General features: G+C 43.8%; 1 protein-coding gene across 1 annotated transcript in view; it reads right to left on the reverse strand.

Moving 5' to 3' along the window:
• Window positions 1-18,760, reverse strand: part of LOC126455825 (adhesion G-protein coupled receptor G6-like) — an 80,093-nt gene that overhangs the window by 41,226 nt on the left and 20,107 nt on the right. Inside the window, exon 2 of the mRNA XM_050091587.1 lies at window positions 10,069-10,287. Coding sequence (XP_049947544.1) covers window positions 10,069-10,287 — 219 coding nt within the window. The remainder of the gene's footprint in view (window positions 1-10,068; window positions 10,288-18,760) is intronic.

The following is an 18,760-nucleotide window of genomic DNA, read 5'->3' on the forward strand; positions in this document are numbered from 1 at the left end:
GTAAGTAAACTATCAAAATTCTAGTGACCCATAAAGTTCTTCATATGAATGGCATACCTTGTTGTAGCAGGGAAAAGAATAGAAGTAGTAGAAAAATGCTCCTATCAGAGGCCAAAAAAAGGGAATATACTCATGTTTAAAAGAATGTGACAGAAAATTAGGGGTAGCAGCTGCCTTATTCTACCTTCGCCAGCATCTTTAAAATTTTTCCCAGAAGTTTGGTATGTGAACACATGTGCGCCTTTTTATGCAGAGGGAGAGGGAGACAGTGGCAGTGGGAGAGAGAGGGAAAAACGGACAGTGTGTAAGGTGGCAGCTTGAATCAATGTTAATTTCGCACCTTACATGAGCGTCCATACATCGTAATGAGTAGATTGACATGTCATATGTCATAGTTACGAGGTTGTGAGCAGATTTGCCTATCAAAATGTATTGTATGTAATTCAAGAAGGTATGACACTCGAATCGACAATATTAACACACCGAACTAAATCTTGCAAATCAATGAGCAAAAGGTGAAAAGAAGAGCTGCTGGAAGAGAAGCTTGAGTTCGGGACGGAACCGGGTTGCTTGGCCACGGCCCACATACAGGGAAAGGCTTTTAGCAGGGTGTAACCCGTGGTGAGGGAGACAGCGAACGCACCAGGAGGTCCATTGAAGGGAGGAGGTGATGGCCAAGCGCTGCCTGCGATGGAGAAATTCTTTAGAAAATTGCGTTGGGGAATTTCCAGATGGATACAAACAGGGCTTGAGATACAGTTAACAGAGTCACATTTTCTGATCACGTGAAAGGTCCGCGGTGCTCTCGTGATGTAGACGTGTAACTTTTAGGCATTAGAAGAGGGCACAAAATGTCCAATTGGTTGAAATAAACGCAGAAGAAGAAGTGGTGAGTTGGGGTTGGGTTGTTTGGGGAAGGAGACCAGACAGCGAGGTCATCGGTCTCATCGGATTAGGGAAGGATGGGAAAGGAAGTCGGCCGTGCCCTTTCAAAGGAACCATCCTGGCATTTGCCTGGAGCGATTTAGGGAAATCACGGAAAACCTAAATCAGGATGGCCGGACGCGGGATTGAACCGACGTCCTCCCTAATGCGAGTCCAATGTCTAACCACCGCGCCACCTCGCTCGGTAAGATGTGGTGAGATTACGGCCTAGTTTGTAGGTGCGCCTTTTGCGATTGGCAGGGTAGTTTCCACAAGATGAAAGAAACGCTCCCCTTGGTCTACAAAACCGTGACGTGAAGCATGAAAGGACACAGGTAGGGGACAGTTTGCTATGAAAGACAGAATACTGAAAACTTCTGGGCTCTCCTCCGAACCAGCATCAAGTGTAGAACAGGATGCATGAAGCTCTGCACGACGCAAAAAGAGGAATTTTGTGTGAACACAGCGTTCACTTTGGCTGACATTCAGCTAGATATTAGCTGAACAGTGACTGAGCTCCAATAGCAGAGAAACGAAACAGCCATGTAGTTTATTGTTCTTGCGAGAATTGAGAGGGCATTGAAGTATAAACGCTGCTCCATCTATGCACGTGTATATCGCCATATTTTCCAGACTAGGGATGAGTGCATGTTTTCTCACCTAATGAGAAACATGAAGCAGTTTTAGCTGACAAAATCAGTAAGGATTTTGATTAGCTTTTTGTAAGATTTTCAGAGGGCGAGAGCAGCCATACAGCCGACAACACGTTGCAGCTAAAGGTAAATGCCACTGGCAGAGGCATAAAAATATTGGATCACAAGCTTGCGCCCACTGTGAACACGAGCAACCTTGAGTAATCCTTTGCATATCTTGTAACAAAAACTAACCATCCTCCATAGACTTGACTATCATCCTAAAAAGTACTGAACTTAGAACCTAGAATCGGATGATTTGACGTAATATTGTCCAACTGAGACGATGCTTCACTGTCTAGATGTAACAAAAAACTTGTAGAGAACCTTCTACTTAAATCTAATATTGTTGTGTTCAGTGTTATTTCTACTAATAAGGAGGCAATATCTTATCTTGACAATTTTCCTGAAACAGGTGTACCACACTCTATGTAAACCAGTGTGCTTCATTGACAATAATACAGTAAGAAATAAACCAATTTTTTACAGCTAAACACCGATGTGCTCTGCCGTAGAATAAGGGTCTACTCCTACCCCATTAATTTATTCTGGTGGCTCTAACGCACTCACAGGGTGTTTTTGCTGGTGTCTGACGAACGTGAAAAGGAGTGGCGCGTCAGAAGTGGATGTGGTGTAGAGAGAGCAAAGGAGACCATGAGAGAAAGTGAGGGACACAGTGGCAGTGGAATGGTGGAACATAGTTGACACTGACAGAACAGTGCTAGGAAGAGAGTGATGGAGACAGAGCCAATGAGAGAAGACGAAAGAGCAGCAGAACGTCGAGATGGATAAGAGACAGATATAATCAGAGGCAACAGAGTCTATGACCAAGAGAACAAGGAAGAGAGAGAGAGATAATGATCGTGAGAAGAGACAGTATATTAGATAGTATCAGTAAGAGAGAGCAAGAGGGAGACAGAGACAATGAGATGAGACAAGATTAGTAAAACAGAACGAAGGAGACTGTGGCGGTCAGACGGAAGGCATTGATAGTTAGAGATGTACAAAGAGATAATAACAATGAATTAGGCTGAATGAGTGAGTCAGATGGGGAAGCAGGTAGTGGGATGGGTAAGAGCGACCACTGAGTGATGGACTAGTGGCTACGAGGGAGTTACAGTTACGGAAGCTTGTGGCAGTCAAAGGTGAGTTGCATGTTAAGAAAGATCGCTAATATGTTCGCGTATGCAAATGTTTGGGAAAGTTTTTAAAATTGCTCAAGAAGGTAGAATGAGGCAGTTGGTACCCCACTTTTAAGTCAGAGTCCTTTAAACAGGAGTATATTCGCCTTTGATGAGCTCTGATAGGAGTGTTTTTCCAGTGATGAATAATAATCCAAATTCCCCTTATTTAGGCTGATGCGTCTATCTGCACATAATGATCTTTCTCCATTGCAGGAGATGATAAATGAATACTTAAATGAGGTAGTTTGGGAATGTGTGAGGTTGAATATTCCAGATCATTTGTGTTCTCGCCGCCAAAAATGTTCTAGTTTCTTTGTCAACACAACAATATCAGACCTGTTTATTCCAACAATCCTGTCGATAATAATCATGGAGTCCCAAAAACTTCACGTTATATGATTCCTGATTACTTCCTCAGCTCAAGAAGACTGTAAAATAATCTTGGAGGGTGAAGGGAGATTAGAGCATGACAACTCCTTAGTGGTTTTCCAAAATACATTACTTCAAAGTAACAAGATTATATCTCTGCTTGGTGAAAACTCCGAGGTCATTGTCGAAGAAAATGGTTTTCCGTTCTTTATGGAAATTCCATATTTTGTGGGGCAAAATTGAGAAAATGCAGTATTATGCAAGTAGTATAATATTAATATGCAAAATTAAAGTGTAAAATATGTCACCTTCAGTATAAAAAATGAAAATGTGCAATATGATTGAATTTACTACCAATAAAGTCAAAATATACAAATATGCACGAGAAAATCCTGAAGCCGCCTCTTGCAATAATGCATGAATAAGCATGAATAGTTGTAATTTGTTTCTAATGACTGAAATTTTATCTGACCTGCGTGGATAGCCATGCCTGTTAGCATGAGGATTTTGTGATTCGGTAAGGTGATGGTGAACCTTATATTAGAAGACTGAGTTGTGTTTTGATAGCAAAAAGGCAACACATTACATTTGAATTGTAATTCGTTTGGCAATGGAATAAAGTTATCATACTGCCAAATGAAGATATAGTTTATTTGGGTATTTCGTACATACTGTTGAGAGTGTATATTATACTTTTCTTTAAAAAGTTTTTCTTGCTTACCAGTTGCTACTTGTATGAAGACTTCCCGAACGCGTATTACGTACATAAAATTCACAAAAAAAAAAAGAATGATTTCAGTATAAATGAGAAACATGATTCCTTTTAATGTCGTGTTTAACTGATCGAACCACCCCCTCTCCACCTCCCCCCCCCCCCCTTTACTCGATTTACAATTTATGTTCTAGCCCATTCATATTAAATATTTTCTGTAGGAACATTTGTCAAGAAGTTTATTATGTGTTATTTAGTAACTGTGACAGTGCTAATATAGTGTAGTATTTCGCTAATGCTCAACTGAGCGAAGTGACAGCGAAATAAGCATTAGAACGCACGTAACAGGGACGGAAACCTTAGTTTTTATGAACGAGTCCTGCGCGAGCAGTCACGGCAGCAAAAAATCACCGAACGCACGATTCTAGCAAAGTTAACTCATTAAAATTTCAATTATTGACTAAATTTCGCCAATGCTAGCAATAAACGAAGCCCATTAACGAATTAGTGGTAAAGAGAGCCAGTTGTACTTGACGTTAAAGGAACTGAAATTAAATGAGTCACTAACATTGTAGACGAAAGTGACATCAAAGTAATAACACACAAGCAACGTAATTTGAGTTCGTCATTCGGGGTACAGCTCCATACATCCCAATTTTAATTGTATTACCAATTAACAATTTTTGTACGGTTGCATGCTCTGTGCAACAGCGAGAACGTATTTTCTTGTGGTGATTAATTGTCAAGAGCAGTGTTGTCTTTCCTATGGATATTAATCATTTTGTAGTTAAGTTTATTACCTCCACAGGTAGTAAATTTGATGGTCAAATCTTCAAGGAATGAAGCAGACCTTTTACTGCACGAGATCGGAAATAATTCAGATCACTGTATTAATACTGAAGTTTTAAAATGTTCTTTTGTGGAAAACAACAACGCATCGTCGCGAAGACCGACAATTCGCAGATTCTATTTGACTATATCTCTCCGCATTATTTCCGTAAAAACGATCTGCTGAATTTTTTTACTGTCATTCTATGTAAAATAATTTCACACACTCTTCATCATGTACCTTTCTCTAACCACCTTCAGAGAGATTTTCAACATTGAATAAATTTTGATCCACACTTTCGAGAGGCTACTCTTCACTTCTATTTTTAATATTCACGGAATGGTTTTGTGAATGACTTCTTCAAATCAAGTAGGTTTATAGCTCGTATTGGGATTGAGACCCGCTCAAATGGTTCAAATGGCTCTGAGCACTATGGGACTTAACACCTGAGGTCATCAGTCCCCTAGAACTTAGAACTACTTAAACATAACTAACCTAAGGACATCACACACATCCATGCCCGAGACAGGATTCGAAACAGCGACCTCAGCAGTCGCGCGGTTCCGGATTGAAGCGCCTAGAACTGTTCGGCTACCGGGGCCGGCACCTTTTAATAAACTGCTTGCAAGCTTTCTCCACTTTTAATGACATTTGCGTAGATTGAATAATATTTTCGTTAGATGAGTAGGTTGGTTAGATACTGCACTAGCCAAGTGACATATTCCACACAAAATATTGTAGATCCACCTTTTGTTATGCACACCGTGACAAATGTTACATCTGACAGGATATTAGAAGAACTAATACAATATTCAATATTTTCCATCCAAGTTTTGTGAACGACAAAGTAACAAGTCCCTCTTGACAATGAAGTCCAGCAACTCTTCCAGGCATTGCCTTTTGGCTTTACTGTTTTAAAGACTCGCACTGCCACTCGCTGCGTTGGTAGATCATTACTGGATCCTTTGTCAGGAACTTGCTCCTTCAATATGAAACAAGAACTTGCTCGTTCAACATTAAACAAACAACAAAACTTACTTTTTTGATATGGTTTTTCAGGGGACAATAAATTATCTAACAGTTCATATTTATGGATTACCTGACGTGGCTCAAGCAGGTTAGTAAGGCAGTGCTTCATATCAAAATCTGAAGCAGTGGAAACTTCAGTGACATTCAGTATTCGATTAGCAGCTTATTTTTCTGTAAACATAATCGTACCCAGTTACTATGGTAATATCTGGGGAATCTCAGGATTACAGCACACTCCTTTACCATACATGGAAAATTGGCAGCTAAAAATGAACACTGTCTCCAATGCATTCTAACGCAGGCCCCTTAGTGTCGCTCAGTTGTGACGAAGTTGTGTTGAGTCCACATTTCTGTAGCCGCATGGCAAGACCCACATAAAGCTGTCCTCTCACATGTGATCTAGAAGCCGGTGGCGTCACATCGTCAAATTTCACATTCCACTTCACTGCGAAGCGTGAAATAAAGAATCTGGCAGGTTAAATGTTCATCTTGTGGACACGAACGTGACCAATGGGATGCAACGTCATTTTACGACACAGTCAGAGGATAGAGGTCACCATATTTTACGGCATTAAGCATAGTATTTTGTGCGTTTGCTGTCTCGTAGAACATAATATATTATGAATATAAGTTGTTTCAAAGTATCAGAAAATTGAGAATCTCTCAAAAATCGGTCGATTTAGCTACAATTAAATAAGTAAAATGACAGGAAACTACATTTGGTTAGGTAAAACCGTCTTGTAGTTGATGTTTTTAGTGTTATAACTTGTATGTCATAAAGTACACCGTTTGAATACTGTGGCACAACGAAGATAGTAGCCAAAACCCAGCACCACAGTGCACACAATGGGAATAACAATCGTCACAGACAAACTTTATGGAGCAATGTTACTTCTGACCTCCCTCGATTGTAATCGGAACTACCACATTACGAACAGTGGGTGCTTCGACAAGCATACCTTCATGCTGAGTGAGTCAGGACTTCCAAATTAAGTGGCAAGTTATTTGTACCATCACACATTTAACCGAGGAATGATGGTACACACTTTGTACAACCTAGCATAAAAGAGTTAAGCCGTCGGCACACGGACCGTGCTGTGTAACGTTAACGCTGAGCGTGCCAAGTTCAACGTGCTGCTGATCGCTCAGTAACGATGCGACTTGTGCATACGGTACGTGGGCCCCAACGTGGTATACGCGATCGCAACGCACTCCAGCGGCAGTTGAGGGATGTTTCTAGTTCGTAAATCACACTGTTTACTCAACGTGCGCGCGTAAAATTCCCACGTTAGCTCCATTAAAAAGCACATTTCTTCCATCGTCCACGAAAAGGAAAATACCATGTCCAATCAATATGGACACTAGCTTATAAAAGTGCCATTACAAATGGCGCGGTACAAATTTGGAATACTTCTCCGAATAAGATAAACATTATTTCGTCATTCCTACATTTTAGTAAAACCCCAAGGTCAGTCTTACTTGATCACTGTTCCTGCCCAGCAGCAGAACCTTTGCAACATGTGAATTACGAAGCGTAAAAGAAAAAGGAGCAAAATATCTTTATACAAGTAGCGCAAGCTGGCCAGTAGATTAAGTCAATCGAACGAAGTCACCCCTCAAAACAAAAAGTTATTTTATAGTATATACTTATATTAAACTAATAATAAAGTATCAGAACCTAATAAAACGCGAATGTTAGGGGAAAAAATTTGGAAGTATGAAAACGCGAACCACTGCCTCTACAAGCAACCCAACACAAGCCACTGACGCTTCGCGTTATGCTGAACTAACAACACATCCCTTGTATCTAATCATAGTGTACTAGCCTTGCTGAAAACCTTAATCGCAGATATGTTACTAATTGCAATATAATTATAACAAATTGTACAAAGAACAATGCGTTTTGGGTGGATCTTCAGTGTGTCGCTACCTTCAAGTAGCCTATTCTCATAATACGCAAGTTACAATAATTCTTTTGCCACGAATATGACGTTTCTCCTTATTGTATTGGAACGAACCACACAGTTAACAACGGGTTTTCCAGTGATTCTCAATTTGCTGGTTCTCAGAAACGGCAAATATGCATGTAGGCTCAAAATGAATGCCAATATGGCGCCTCACAACGCTGTACTGAAGGGAGACGACGTGCGTGTGACGTAGGTGGCGTTGTGCTATCTCATTGGTCAACGCTCAGACGCACACTCAGAATATCTGACATCACAGTCTAACATAACAGTCGCGACACTCACTGCTGTAGAAATTGTTGCCGTTTGACAGGTGGAGCGACACTAGCGCTCCAAGCGGCAGGTAAGGTGAACGTCAGACGCGTCGTAAGCATAATGTTTGTTTGCATCCATTTCCTACGCAATTTCCGAATTATTTGAGTTATTTTCTTGCCTCCAAGAGTTTGTGTAGTATCAGAAGGAATATATGTTTCTAAAACAGATTCTAAAATAAGCGCAAGTATGGACAAAAACCATGAATAGAGTGGCAAGCTACAACACATTCGTGAAGAAACACTTGTGACATTGGACAGAATTGCAGCTTACCACGTCGATATCAAAAGATTATAAACGCACAGATTCACATGTAAGAAGCACAGACATGTACCTCTACATGCAAAAGCGATCGACAGCTCGTTTATCGTTCTGTACGCCTCCTGTGTTTGTCATTGTCGCCTGTTGCCACAAGTACGACCTTCATCTTTATATTATTCTAAGTGGGACAAGCAACTGCCAAATAGTGGGAGAAATATGCTGAAAACATTATAATGAGCTGATTACATTACATTTCACGAAAAACCAAATATTTGAATAATTTTCAAACAATCTGTCAGTGAACACGGTGCTAACAAAGTAAAGTCATCACACGAAAGAGGCAAGGAAAATTAAGTGACTAACAACAGAAGTGAATGAAATACATACCGAAGAAATCAGCAGCCCAAATGAGCCAACTTCTTCAGTTTCTTATTTGCTTTCTTGTTGTTAGAAACTAAGTCTTGATTCCAATATTTGAACCGGTAAACGAGTCTCACTTTAACAAATATCTTGATGAACAGTTTCCGTCTTGTAGCACGTTTCTCTTCTCTTTCAATGGCATGCTAATCTGGCTGAACAACAAGTCAAGGGCATATATTTTTTTTATCGGGATCCTATAGTCTTCAACATTCGTTTGTCCTTGTTCACTTGATCCTTCTGATATAGTTTCTGTCGCTGTCTGTAGGCACTTTCCTTGCCCCGTAATAGTTTCATTCGGAGTCTATCGATCTGCCCATTCTGACACTTCACACGCTTTTGTAAGACACGAACAGCTGCACTTAATCTAACCACTTCATCGTCAAAGCAGGTCTGTGTTGATGACTCACAGGAATGTGGCACTGATACATGGAGAGTTGAATGGCTTCTTCTGTGTCATAGGACTGTTCTACAGCTTTAGATTGACCGTCGAATCTTTGTGGCAATTTCCTCTTCATCGTCAGTTGAGGTGGCTTATTTGGAATGTCAAACAGTGTGGGTACTGCATTCCACACGAGTTTGTTATTGTCTGCGTTCATGAACTGGTTTTGTTCTAAATTCAGCGAACAAAACCAAATATTACTATATAGGTAAACTGGGTCTTTCTTCATCAGGTCTTCTCGTCTGCTATTAACAACCCATTTTCTGCTCCTAAAACGAAACATTCATCATTTATACACATACAGTTTGCAAGTGAATCCTGACGATACAGTTTAGTAACATGATGGTATATACCTCTCAGGATCCTTAGGAAACCTAAAAAAACCAGCTGTGGTGCCTTCTTCCTGTTGTTGCTGCAATTTATTGCGCTACAACCGCTCCCGATGGTAAAAACCATTGTAAAAATCAAAATAAACAATCACTATTCGCTTTCACGATCGCGCCGAACTCACAGTTCAACCTACCGGCCGCTTGGGGCGCTGTAGGCAACAAAATCGAAGCAAAGTGTCGCGACTGTTACGTTAGACTGTGTCTGACATGCCAGATATTGCTCTGCACGTTCGGAAAGACTCCCGAACGTGCTACTCCACGCTATGGCGTCAGAAACCCGGCATGCTCAACGCTCAACGTTCGGATGCACGGTCCGTGTGCCGATGGCTTTAGCGTCGGATATGGAAACTGCCAGCAGCATGCATCTGCACCATGTGCAAAGTGACTGATTGGGAATGAGCGCCAGTCACCCAGGTTAACCGTGTGGATGCAGTGCTCTTGCGTGGACAAAGACGGGTAGGAAATCACTGCTGCTCAGTTGCGTCAGTGGTGAGTGCGTTTCTTAGACACCAGACGTGGTGGGCGCAGCAGGCCAGCAGCCTACCTGTGCGCCTGCGACGGTGCCGAGCCGCAGCAGCTGCAGCGCAGCCGCCGCCGTGGTCCACGCGGCGGCGGCGAGCAGCGAGTAGTGCAGCGCTACGCCCAACACCACGCACCCGGGCGACGCCCTCGGCTGCCACCAGAGCCGTCCGACCGCCGTCACCACCGCAAACAGAGCGTCGCGCGCCGCCACCGCCCGGCCAGCTGCAGCAGCACGCGCGACCTGCGAATGCCACACCCGGCAGTCATGTACCCGACACCACAAATATTTCTCAAAAGATTAGACACAGTAGATCAGTCATACTTTTTGTTCCACAGTGTAAAACCATACTCCAACGAAAAAATAGAAAAGGGGCTACATTTTTGCAGCCTACAATCACACTCCCCAAGTTTAATTAAGGACAGACGTAGGGAAAAATACACTCTTGAGCTTAAACATATACACTCCTGGAAATGGAAAAAAGAACACATTGACACCGGTGTGTCAGACCCACCATACTTGCTCCGGACACTGCGAGAGGGCTGTACAAGCAATGATCAAACGCACGGCACAGCGGACACACCAGGAACTGCGGTGTTGGCCGTCGAATGGCGCTAGCTGCGCAGCATTTGTGCACCGCCGCCGTCAGTGTCAGCCAGTTTGCCGTGGCATACGGAGCTCCATCGCAGTCTTTAACACTGGTAGCATGCCGCGACAGCGTGGACGTGAACCATATGTGCAGTTGACGGACTTTGAGCGAGGGCGTATAGTGGGCATGCGGGAGGCCGGGTGGACGTACCGCCGAATTGCTCAACACGTGGGGCGTGAGGTCTCCACAGTACATCGATGTTGTCGCCAGTGGTCGGCGGAAGGTGCACGTGCCCGTCGACCTGGGACCGGACCGCAGCGACGCACGGATGCACGCCAAGACCGTAGGATCCTACGCAGTGCCGTAGGGGACCGCACCGCCACTTCCCAGAAAATTAGGGACACTGTTGCTCCTGGGGTATCGGCGAGGACCATCCGCAACCGTCTCCATGAAGCTGGGCTACGGTCCCGCACACCGTTAGGCCGTCTTCCGCTCACGCCCCAACATCGTGCAGCCCGCCTCCAGTGGTGTCGCGACAGGCGTGAATGGAGGGACGAATGGAGACGTGTCGTCTTCAGCGATGAGAGTCGCTTCTGCCTTGGTGCCAATGATGGTCGTATGCGTGTTTGGCGCCGTGCAGGTGAGCGCCACAATCAGGACTGCATACGACCGAGGCACACAGGGCCAACACCCGGCATCATGGTGTGGGGAGCGATCTCCTACACTGGCCGTACACCACTGGTGATCGTCGAGGGGACACTGAATAGTGCACGGTACATCCAAACCGTCATCGAACCCATCGTTCTACCATTCCTAGACCGGCAAGGGAACTTGCTGTTCCAACAGGACAATGCACGTCCGCATGTATCCCGTGCCACCCAACGTGCTCTAGAAGGTGTAAGTCAACTACCCTGGCCAGCAAGATCTCCGGATCTGTCCCCCATTGAGCATGTTTGGGACTGGATGAAGCGTCGTCTCACGCGGTCTGCACGTCCAGCACGAACGCTGGTCCAACTGAGGCGCCAGGTGGAAATGGCATGGCAAGCCGTTCCACAGGACTACATCCAGCATCTCTCCGATCGTCTCCATGGGAGAATAGCAGCCTGCATTGCTGCGATAGGTGAATATACACTGTACTAGTGCCGACATTGTGCATGCTCTGTTGCCTGTGTCTATGTGCCTGTGGTTCTGTCAGTGTAATCATGTGATGTATCTGACCCCAGGAATGTGTCAATAAAGTTTCCCCTTCCTGGGACAATGAATTCACGGTGTTCTTATTTCAATTTCCAGGAGTGTATATCTCCAAAAATATTACAGCTAAAACAGTTAAACTTGAGACTAGCGCGTACAGCATAATGTCTGATAATCTGTGCGAGTTTAGTTAGAAAATGCGAGTGGACATACATTTTATAAGTATTTGAATTTTTGATTATTTTTGTTTCTATAACGTACCTTTTCTCGTAAAGTAATCAAGCAATAAAATTGGAATTTCACAGCTAACGTCTGCATAAGAGGCTAATAAAACGTGTGGAACAGATTTTTGTTTAAGGTCGTAGTTGCTCTGAATTTATTTTCCCAGTTTTGTATTACCTGGGATGGCTCTATTTCTTCTCAAATTCTAAAGGAGAACTTTTCTCAGAGAAAAGATAGCGGAAAAGTGCTGCCCACAATTATTCAGCAAGCAAGTCTTAAGAACTGTGCCAAATTTCAGGATGTTAGCTTTTATAGTTCCTGAGAAAAGGTGCACTATGTGATCAAAAGTATCCGGACACCTGGCTGAAAATGACTTACAAATTGGTAGCGCCCTCCATCGGTATTGCTGGAATTCAAAATGGTGTTGGTCCACCCTTAGCCTTGATAACAGCTTCCACTCTCGCAGGCAAACGTTCAATCAGGTCCTGGAAGGTTTCTTGGGGAATGGCAGCCCATTTTTCACAGAGTGCTGCACTGAGGAGAGGTATCGATGTAGGTCAGCGAGGCCTGGCACGAAGTCGGAGTTCCAAAACATCCCAAAGGTGTTCTATAGGATTCAGGTCAGGACTCTGAACAGGCCAGTCCATTACCGGGATATTATTGTCGTGTAACCACTCCGCCCCAGGCCGTGCATTATGAACAGGTGCTCGAGATGCAATCGCCATCCCCGAATTGCTCTTCAAAAGTGGGAAGCAAGAAGTTGCTTAAAACATCAATGTAGGTATGTGCTCTGATTGTGCCACGCAAACCAACAAGGGGTGCAAGCCCCCTCCATGAAAAACACGACCACACCATAACACCACCGCCTCCGAATAATACTGTTGGCACTACACGCGCTGGCGGATGACGTTCACCGGGCATTCGCCATACTCACACGTGGCCATCGGATCGCCACATTGTGTACCGTGATTCGCCATTCCACACAAAGTTTTTTCACTGTTCAATCGTCCAATGTTTAAGCTCCTAACACCAAGCTAGGCGTCGTTTGGCATTTACCGGCGTGATGTGTGGCTTATGAGCAACCGCTCGACTATGAAATCCAAGTTTTCTCACCTCCAGCCTATCTCTCATAGTACTTGCAGTGGGTCCTTATGCAGTTTGGAATTCGTGTGTGATGGTCTGGATAGATGCCTGCCTAATGCGAATTACGACCTTCTTCAACTGTCGGTGGTCTCTGTCAGTCAACAGATAAGGTCGGCCTGTACGCTTCTGTACTGTACGTGTCCCTTCACGTTTTCACTTCACTATCACATCGCAAACAGTGGACGTATGGATATTTAGAAGTGTGGAAATCTTCCGTACAGATGTATGGCACAAGTGACTCCTAATCACCTGCCCACGTTCGAAGTCCGTGAGTTCCGCGGAGCGCCCGATTCTGCTCTCACGATGTCACGAAGTCGCTGAAATGGAGTACGGTAGATGGCTGCACAATGCACCTAATATGAAAAACATATGTTTCTGGGGTGTCCGGATACTTTTGACCATCTAGTGTACATTATAGCTCAATAAAGGCAGTTTACGCCAATTCGGATTTAAAGTTTTCATTTCAATTTTTGGCAATATTGTTATACCTCTAGTGACTAGTTCTGCACATATCCATCATCTACATTCTCTTCTTCGCCTTCGTGGATGAATTTCTTCCCCTACCTCCTCTACCTAGCGAACATTTGCATTTTTTCTTCCGATGTCTGAGCTTTGTCCAGTCGCGCTTCATAGATGCTTCTAACTGTCTTTGCAAGCACTTAATCCTATCTACATTTCCACTATTGAGCACTAGACAGGCATCCTATGCAGCTATCTTCACAACACTTGAGGACACAAACAGTGTTTTTGGACAACGCATCCGTATGATGTGATTGTAGCTGTCATTTGCAGTCTGTGTTTTCCCACGTACACATTTTTTCAGCAGTCCAGGATTGGCTAGGCACCTGAAAGATGATTTTATAACATCTAGAACAGCGAGTGGCAAACCATGACTTCTGCCTGAAGATATCTGCACTACGATATGTCACACAGGGAATGTTGAGGATTATCATTCGTGGAAAGTTTGTGAAAGAATATAGTTTTTCCATAATATATTTATAAAGTGTGAATTTGTTTGTCTGTCAGTCTGTTAACAACTCCCAGTACCTTTCCAACTTCTAAAAACCACGTTGTAAACAACGGAACAAGAAAGACAATCTTTCGCACTGCCTTCTAGGCTCAACCGCAGTTTGCTTCGATTGCGTGAACGAAAAATTAATGCACAAAAAATTTCTAGCATAGCGAAGGTGTGAATCACAGCATAGAAAAAGGGGGCATGGTAGGCGCAGACGCCCAAACCAACTTTTTAAAATTTATTTCTAGCCAGATTACGATTATGAAACTTTGCCATGTTATTCTTAAAGAATCAATCTAATAAAGTACGCAATAAAAATATTCGAATCTTTTTCGCAATTTTGCCCAACATCTGCCCTTAACTTACCAATATGTGGAGATGAAACACATCATTCTCTCACAGTTGACCTCTGCAGTGATGACCTGTAAATGAAAGCTTTCCTCGGAACTTCCACGCGCAGAACTTATCCTTGGATGCTGTGTTACTTAAAGGCTATTTAATCAGTTTAGTTATTTCATTGTTTGCCTATCTACTGAATCATAAGCTTCCTTGAACTCTACGAATGTCACACGATAATTTTGGTCCTCAGTTTTAGATATGCGGTTACCAGTTTCACATTCAAAATTTATTCTGCGCATATCTCCTTTTTCCAGGTTACGACTTGTGTTTTTGTGTGTGCCGACGTCCATCCTTCTGGAAACTGCTCTTCTTCCAAAATTTTACTTATAACTTGTGTCAGTTCGATGACTGTATACTCATTTTTCAATGATCCCATCTCCCCACCGAGCTTCATTATTCTTCGAAGTATTTACGACGTTCCTAACATCTACATTTAGTGGATCTCCATAGGGATTTGGTTCTTTGTCATTGCAGAGAATGTCTTCGAAGAGTTTCACAGTTCAGGGGGCTCTTCGAAGTACTTGTCCGCAGCTCGTGGTCTAGGGGCTAGCGCTGCTGCCTCTGGATCACGGGGTACCGGGTTCGATTCCAGGCCGAGTTGGAGATTTTTCTCTGCCTGGGGACTGGGTGTTTGTGTTGTCCTCATCATTTCATCACCATCATAATTTGTGAGAATGACTATATTGGATTGTGAAAAGAAAATGGACTGTGTAAAAATTGGGACTTTGCACGGGCACTGATGGCCGCACAGTTGAGCGCCCCACAAAACCAAACATCACCATCATCGGAGTACTTGCTCAAGATGTGGCTGTTTTCCATGTCTCAGTATACTACGTGTCCTTCTTTGTTCCCAAAGCTGAACTTTAGAGGATCATATCTGCTAAAGTTATGTCCTGAATGTTCTGTAAAAGATCCGTGTACTGCTCTTTCGGAAGGCTTATTTGAGTTGAGAGTACCTTCTTATATTTTCTCTTGAGATTTCTGCTTCTTAAGTTCTTTTCATCTTTTCTGGGAACATCAGCTGTAAGCAGTACTACTTTCTTTGATGTTGTAATGGATCGCTATTGTACTCCTTACTCATCGCTGACTTCTGGTACTTTCAAAGCTGAGCGCGCCTTTTCTTACAAGTAGTGTCTTGTTGCATATCACTAACGTCGACTTCCAGTAGAATTTTGGAAAATATTCATTGCCTGAACATTGTGAATCACCTTGAAAGAAACGATTTTTTGACAAATAGCCAACATGGATTCCGAAAATATTGTTCTTGTGAAAATCTACATGGTTGTGAATCACCTCCTGTACCTCAGCGTGCTATTTTTCTCTTTGCGTTAGCTCTCTACTTAATGATGGGTGGAGGATCACACAGCCTAACAAATGGGACAGTAGTGTCAGAATGTGATGGGGCTTAGAGAGAATTAGCAGTGGTCTGTGATTCTGTGGGGGACATCTCATACTCTTCGAAATTAGGCGGATTCAAAGATATATATATCAGAGAAGACTGGAGCACTCGTGAGTATGTGGCAGGTAGGCAACACTCTGGCGAAAGGGGGGGTTGAGAGGTGAGCTCTATACCGCTTCTTCTAAGTGAAGTTGTTAAACATAATACAGCCTCTCACATACGTCTCGCAAAGTGACTGTAGTGAGAAAATCTTTTGCTTTCTCGATACATACGAGACATCTTTCTTCCATGGTTCTGTGCGCCTATAAATGGATGGACTGACATCTAAAAGGTAGACTAAATTCACGTATACATCTGTATATATGCTTTGCAAACCATCTTACGGTGCGTGGCGGATGATAGCGCATACGACAGCTAGTCATTTCCTTTCCTATTCCACCCGCAAATAGAGCGAGGGAAGAAAGACTCCGTATTACCGTTAATTTCTCGTATCTGCCCTTCGTGGTCCTTACACAAAATGAATGTTGACTGCAACAGGAACCTTCTGCAGTCGTCTTGGAATGATGGTTCTCAATAGTGTTTCTAAAAAAGAAAATTGCCTTCCCTCGAGAGATTCCCATTTGAGTTACCTGATGAGAGTAATCCGACTGCAGGAAAAGAATTACAATGAGAAGGGGCCCTTTTGATCAATTTGATTAATCAGTCAATCGATTTGACATCAATTACGTGCCGCCAGTCGTGTGATAACGAAGACGAGAGTGCCACAGATATGATTAGTGAGCTGGAACGGTAATTAGGCCTTTTTTTCGTTACGGTGAGATCTTTTAACCCACACAGGGAAAGAAGGCTATCGTAGTAAAAACAGCTATACACCGAATGTGTATTTTTCTTTATTGTGATTTTGATCACCTTATACAAAGGCGGGCTGTCAGCAGCATAGTACGCCGCTCTTCAGCCTTTTTTTACAATAAGTATGACATATAGGTGGCACAGAGTAGACAATCAAAATGGCGGGCAAAAAATGTAGACACTAAAAAACAAAAAACATGGAGCCGTTCACACTGGACGAGAAATATCACTAACACTAGTTGACACGGCGCACATAACATGGATGACGGCGACGGCACACGTGAACAGTGGTGGCGTGACGGCAAAAGAACACCAAACACAAACGAAGGCACACACACGAGACACTGATGGTGATGATCTCCGGCGCGCGAATGTTCACTGAGCGTGTGCGAGTCCGGGGACCTGCCAAGAGGAGGAGGAAGGGGAGTGGGAGAGGGAGAGGGGAGCGCAGAGATGGCATGGGCAGGGGAGATAGGGGGAGGGAGGATAGGGGAGGGGAAGCCTGGGGGGAGAGGGGCGGAGGAAGGGGGATGGGGAAAAAGGAAAGAGATGGGAGGGAGGGTGCCTAAAGGAAAGGACACAGGAAGTGGGGGGGGAGGATCAAAGTTGATAGGAGGGTTAGATGGAGGGGAGAAGGACATCATCAGTGAGGGGAAGCTGGCGGAAACCACTTTGGGAGAGGGTAAAGAGGGTGGAGAGATGGAGACCGGGTGGGACGTGGGAATAAAGGTGCGGCAGCGGGCGGGGGTGGGAGAGGATGGGTGAGACAAGCTGGTGAGGAGGATCGAGTTTGCGGGAAGTGTACAGGATCCGTATCCTTTCAAGGAAAAGGAGGAGGTGGGGGAAGGGGATGAGATCGTACAGGATCCGTGTGGGAGAGGGGAGACGGATGCGATAAGCGAGGTGGAGAGCATGGCGTTCAAGGATTTGGAGGGATTTATAAAAGGTAGGGGGGCGGAGATCCAGACCAGATGGGCGTAACAAAGGATAGGACGGATGAGGGATTTATAGGTGTGGAGGTCCAGACCCCATGTACAGCCAGAAAGGAGCTTGAGGGGACCGAATTTATAAAGCGATATGTAATTTTAACATGATGTTTACAACTTTTATGTTACTATTTGGCTATCTCAAGAGACTTCGTATGAGACATTTACGCCTGTAAAAATACGGGCGTGCGCGGCCTGCCCAAAAGTCCGGCGCCCGTAATTTTACGGGCGCGTGTTCTCGTTCTTCCCCTTCCTTCCTTTGTGTGTTCTTACGGCTACCGCTTGTCTGGGAGGCGTTGCATGGACTGTAGTTCGAGTATTGGTCACTAGATGGTGTGGGCATGGTGTGGAAGGGTGTGCTTCCCTTTTTATTTGTCAGGTTTTGTTAGCGGCGATTTTTTCCCACGCGGTCTCTGTAGCGTCGACAAGGCGAAGCGTGGCTTGACAGACGAAGAAATTGCTAGTTAGTTATATTGTGATTTAGAAGAAAGTGACGTTGATTTGTCAGAGGAAGATATTGTAGATGACTGATGATGATGTGGACTATGTTCAAGAAGAAATTTCTAGCAGTTCAGGTAGAGAATTCTGACAACAAAACATGTATAATTTTTGTTCAGATTTTCACTGAAAAATCTCTCAGTACATAATTACGATTTTATTTGCAAATACTACTCTTCTGATGGATTCAGAAGAGGAGAGCAGGTGTCCAAGCACTTCAGCAGCAACTAATCCCGTCGATATTGTGCCTGAAGAACGAGCGAGACTGACGGCGAGGGGGAAGCTGAGACCTGCGCGCCGCACCAATTCTGAGGAAGGTTGGACGACTACTGATCGTGCACCAGATATCGATCTATTCTCAGGACAATCTGAAATGTACAATGTTGTCAGTTTAGACCAGAACAGTGCACCTCTAGAATTTTTTT

The sequence above is a fragment of the Schistocerca serialis genome, chromosome 2 (assembly GCF_023864345.2).
Source record: "Schistocerca serialis cubense isolate TAMUIC-IGC-003099 chromosome 2, iqSchSeri2.2, whole genome shotgun sequence".
Lineage (NCBI taxonomy): Eukaryota > Metazoa > Arthropoda > Insecta > Orthoptera > Acrididae > Schistocerca > Schistocerca serialis.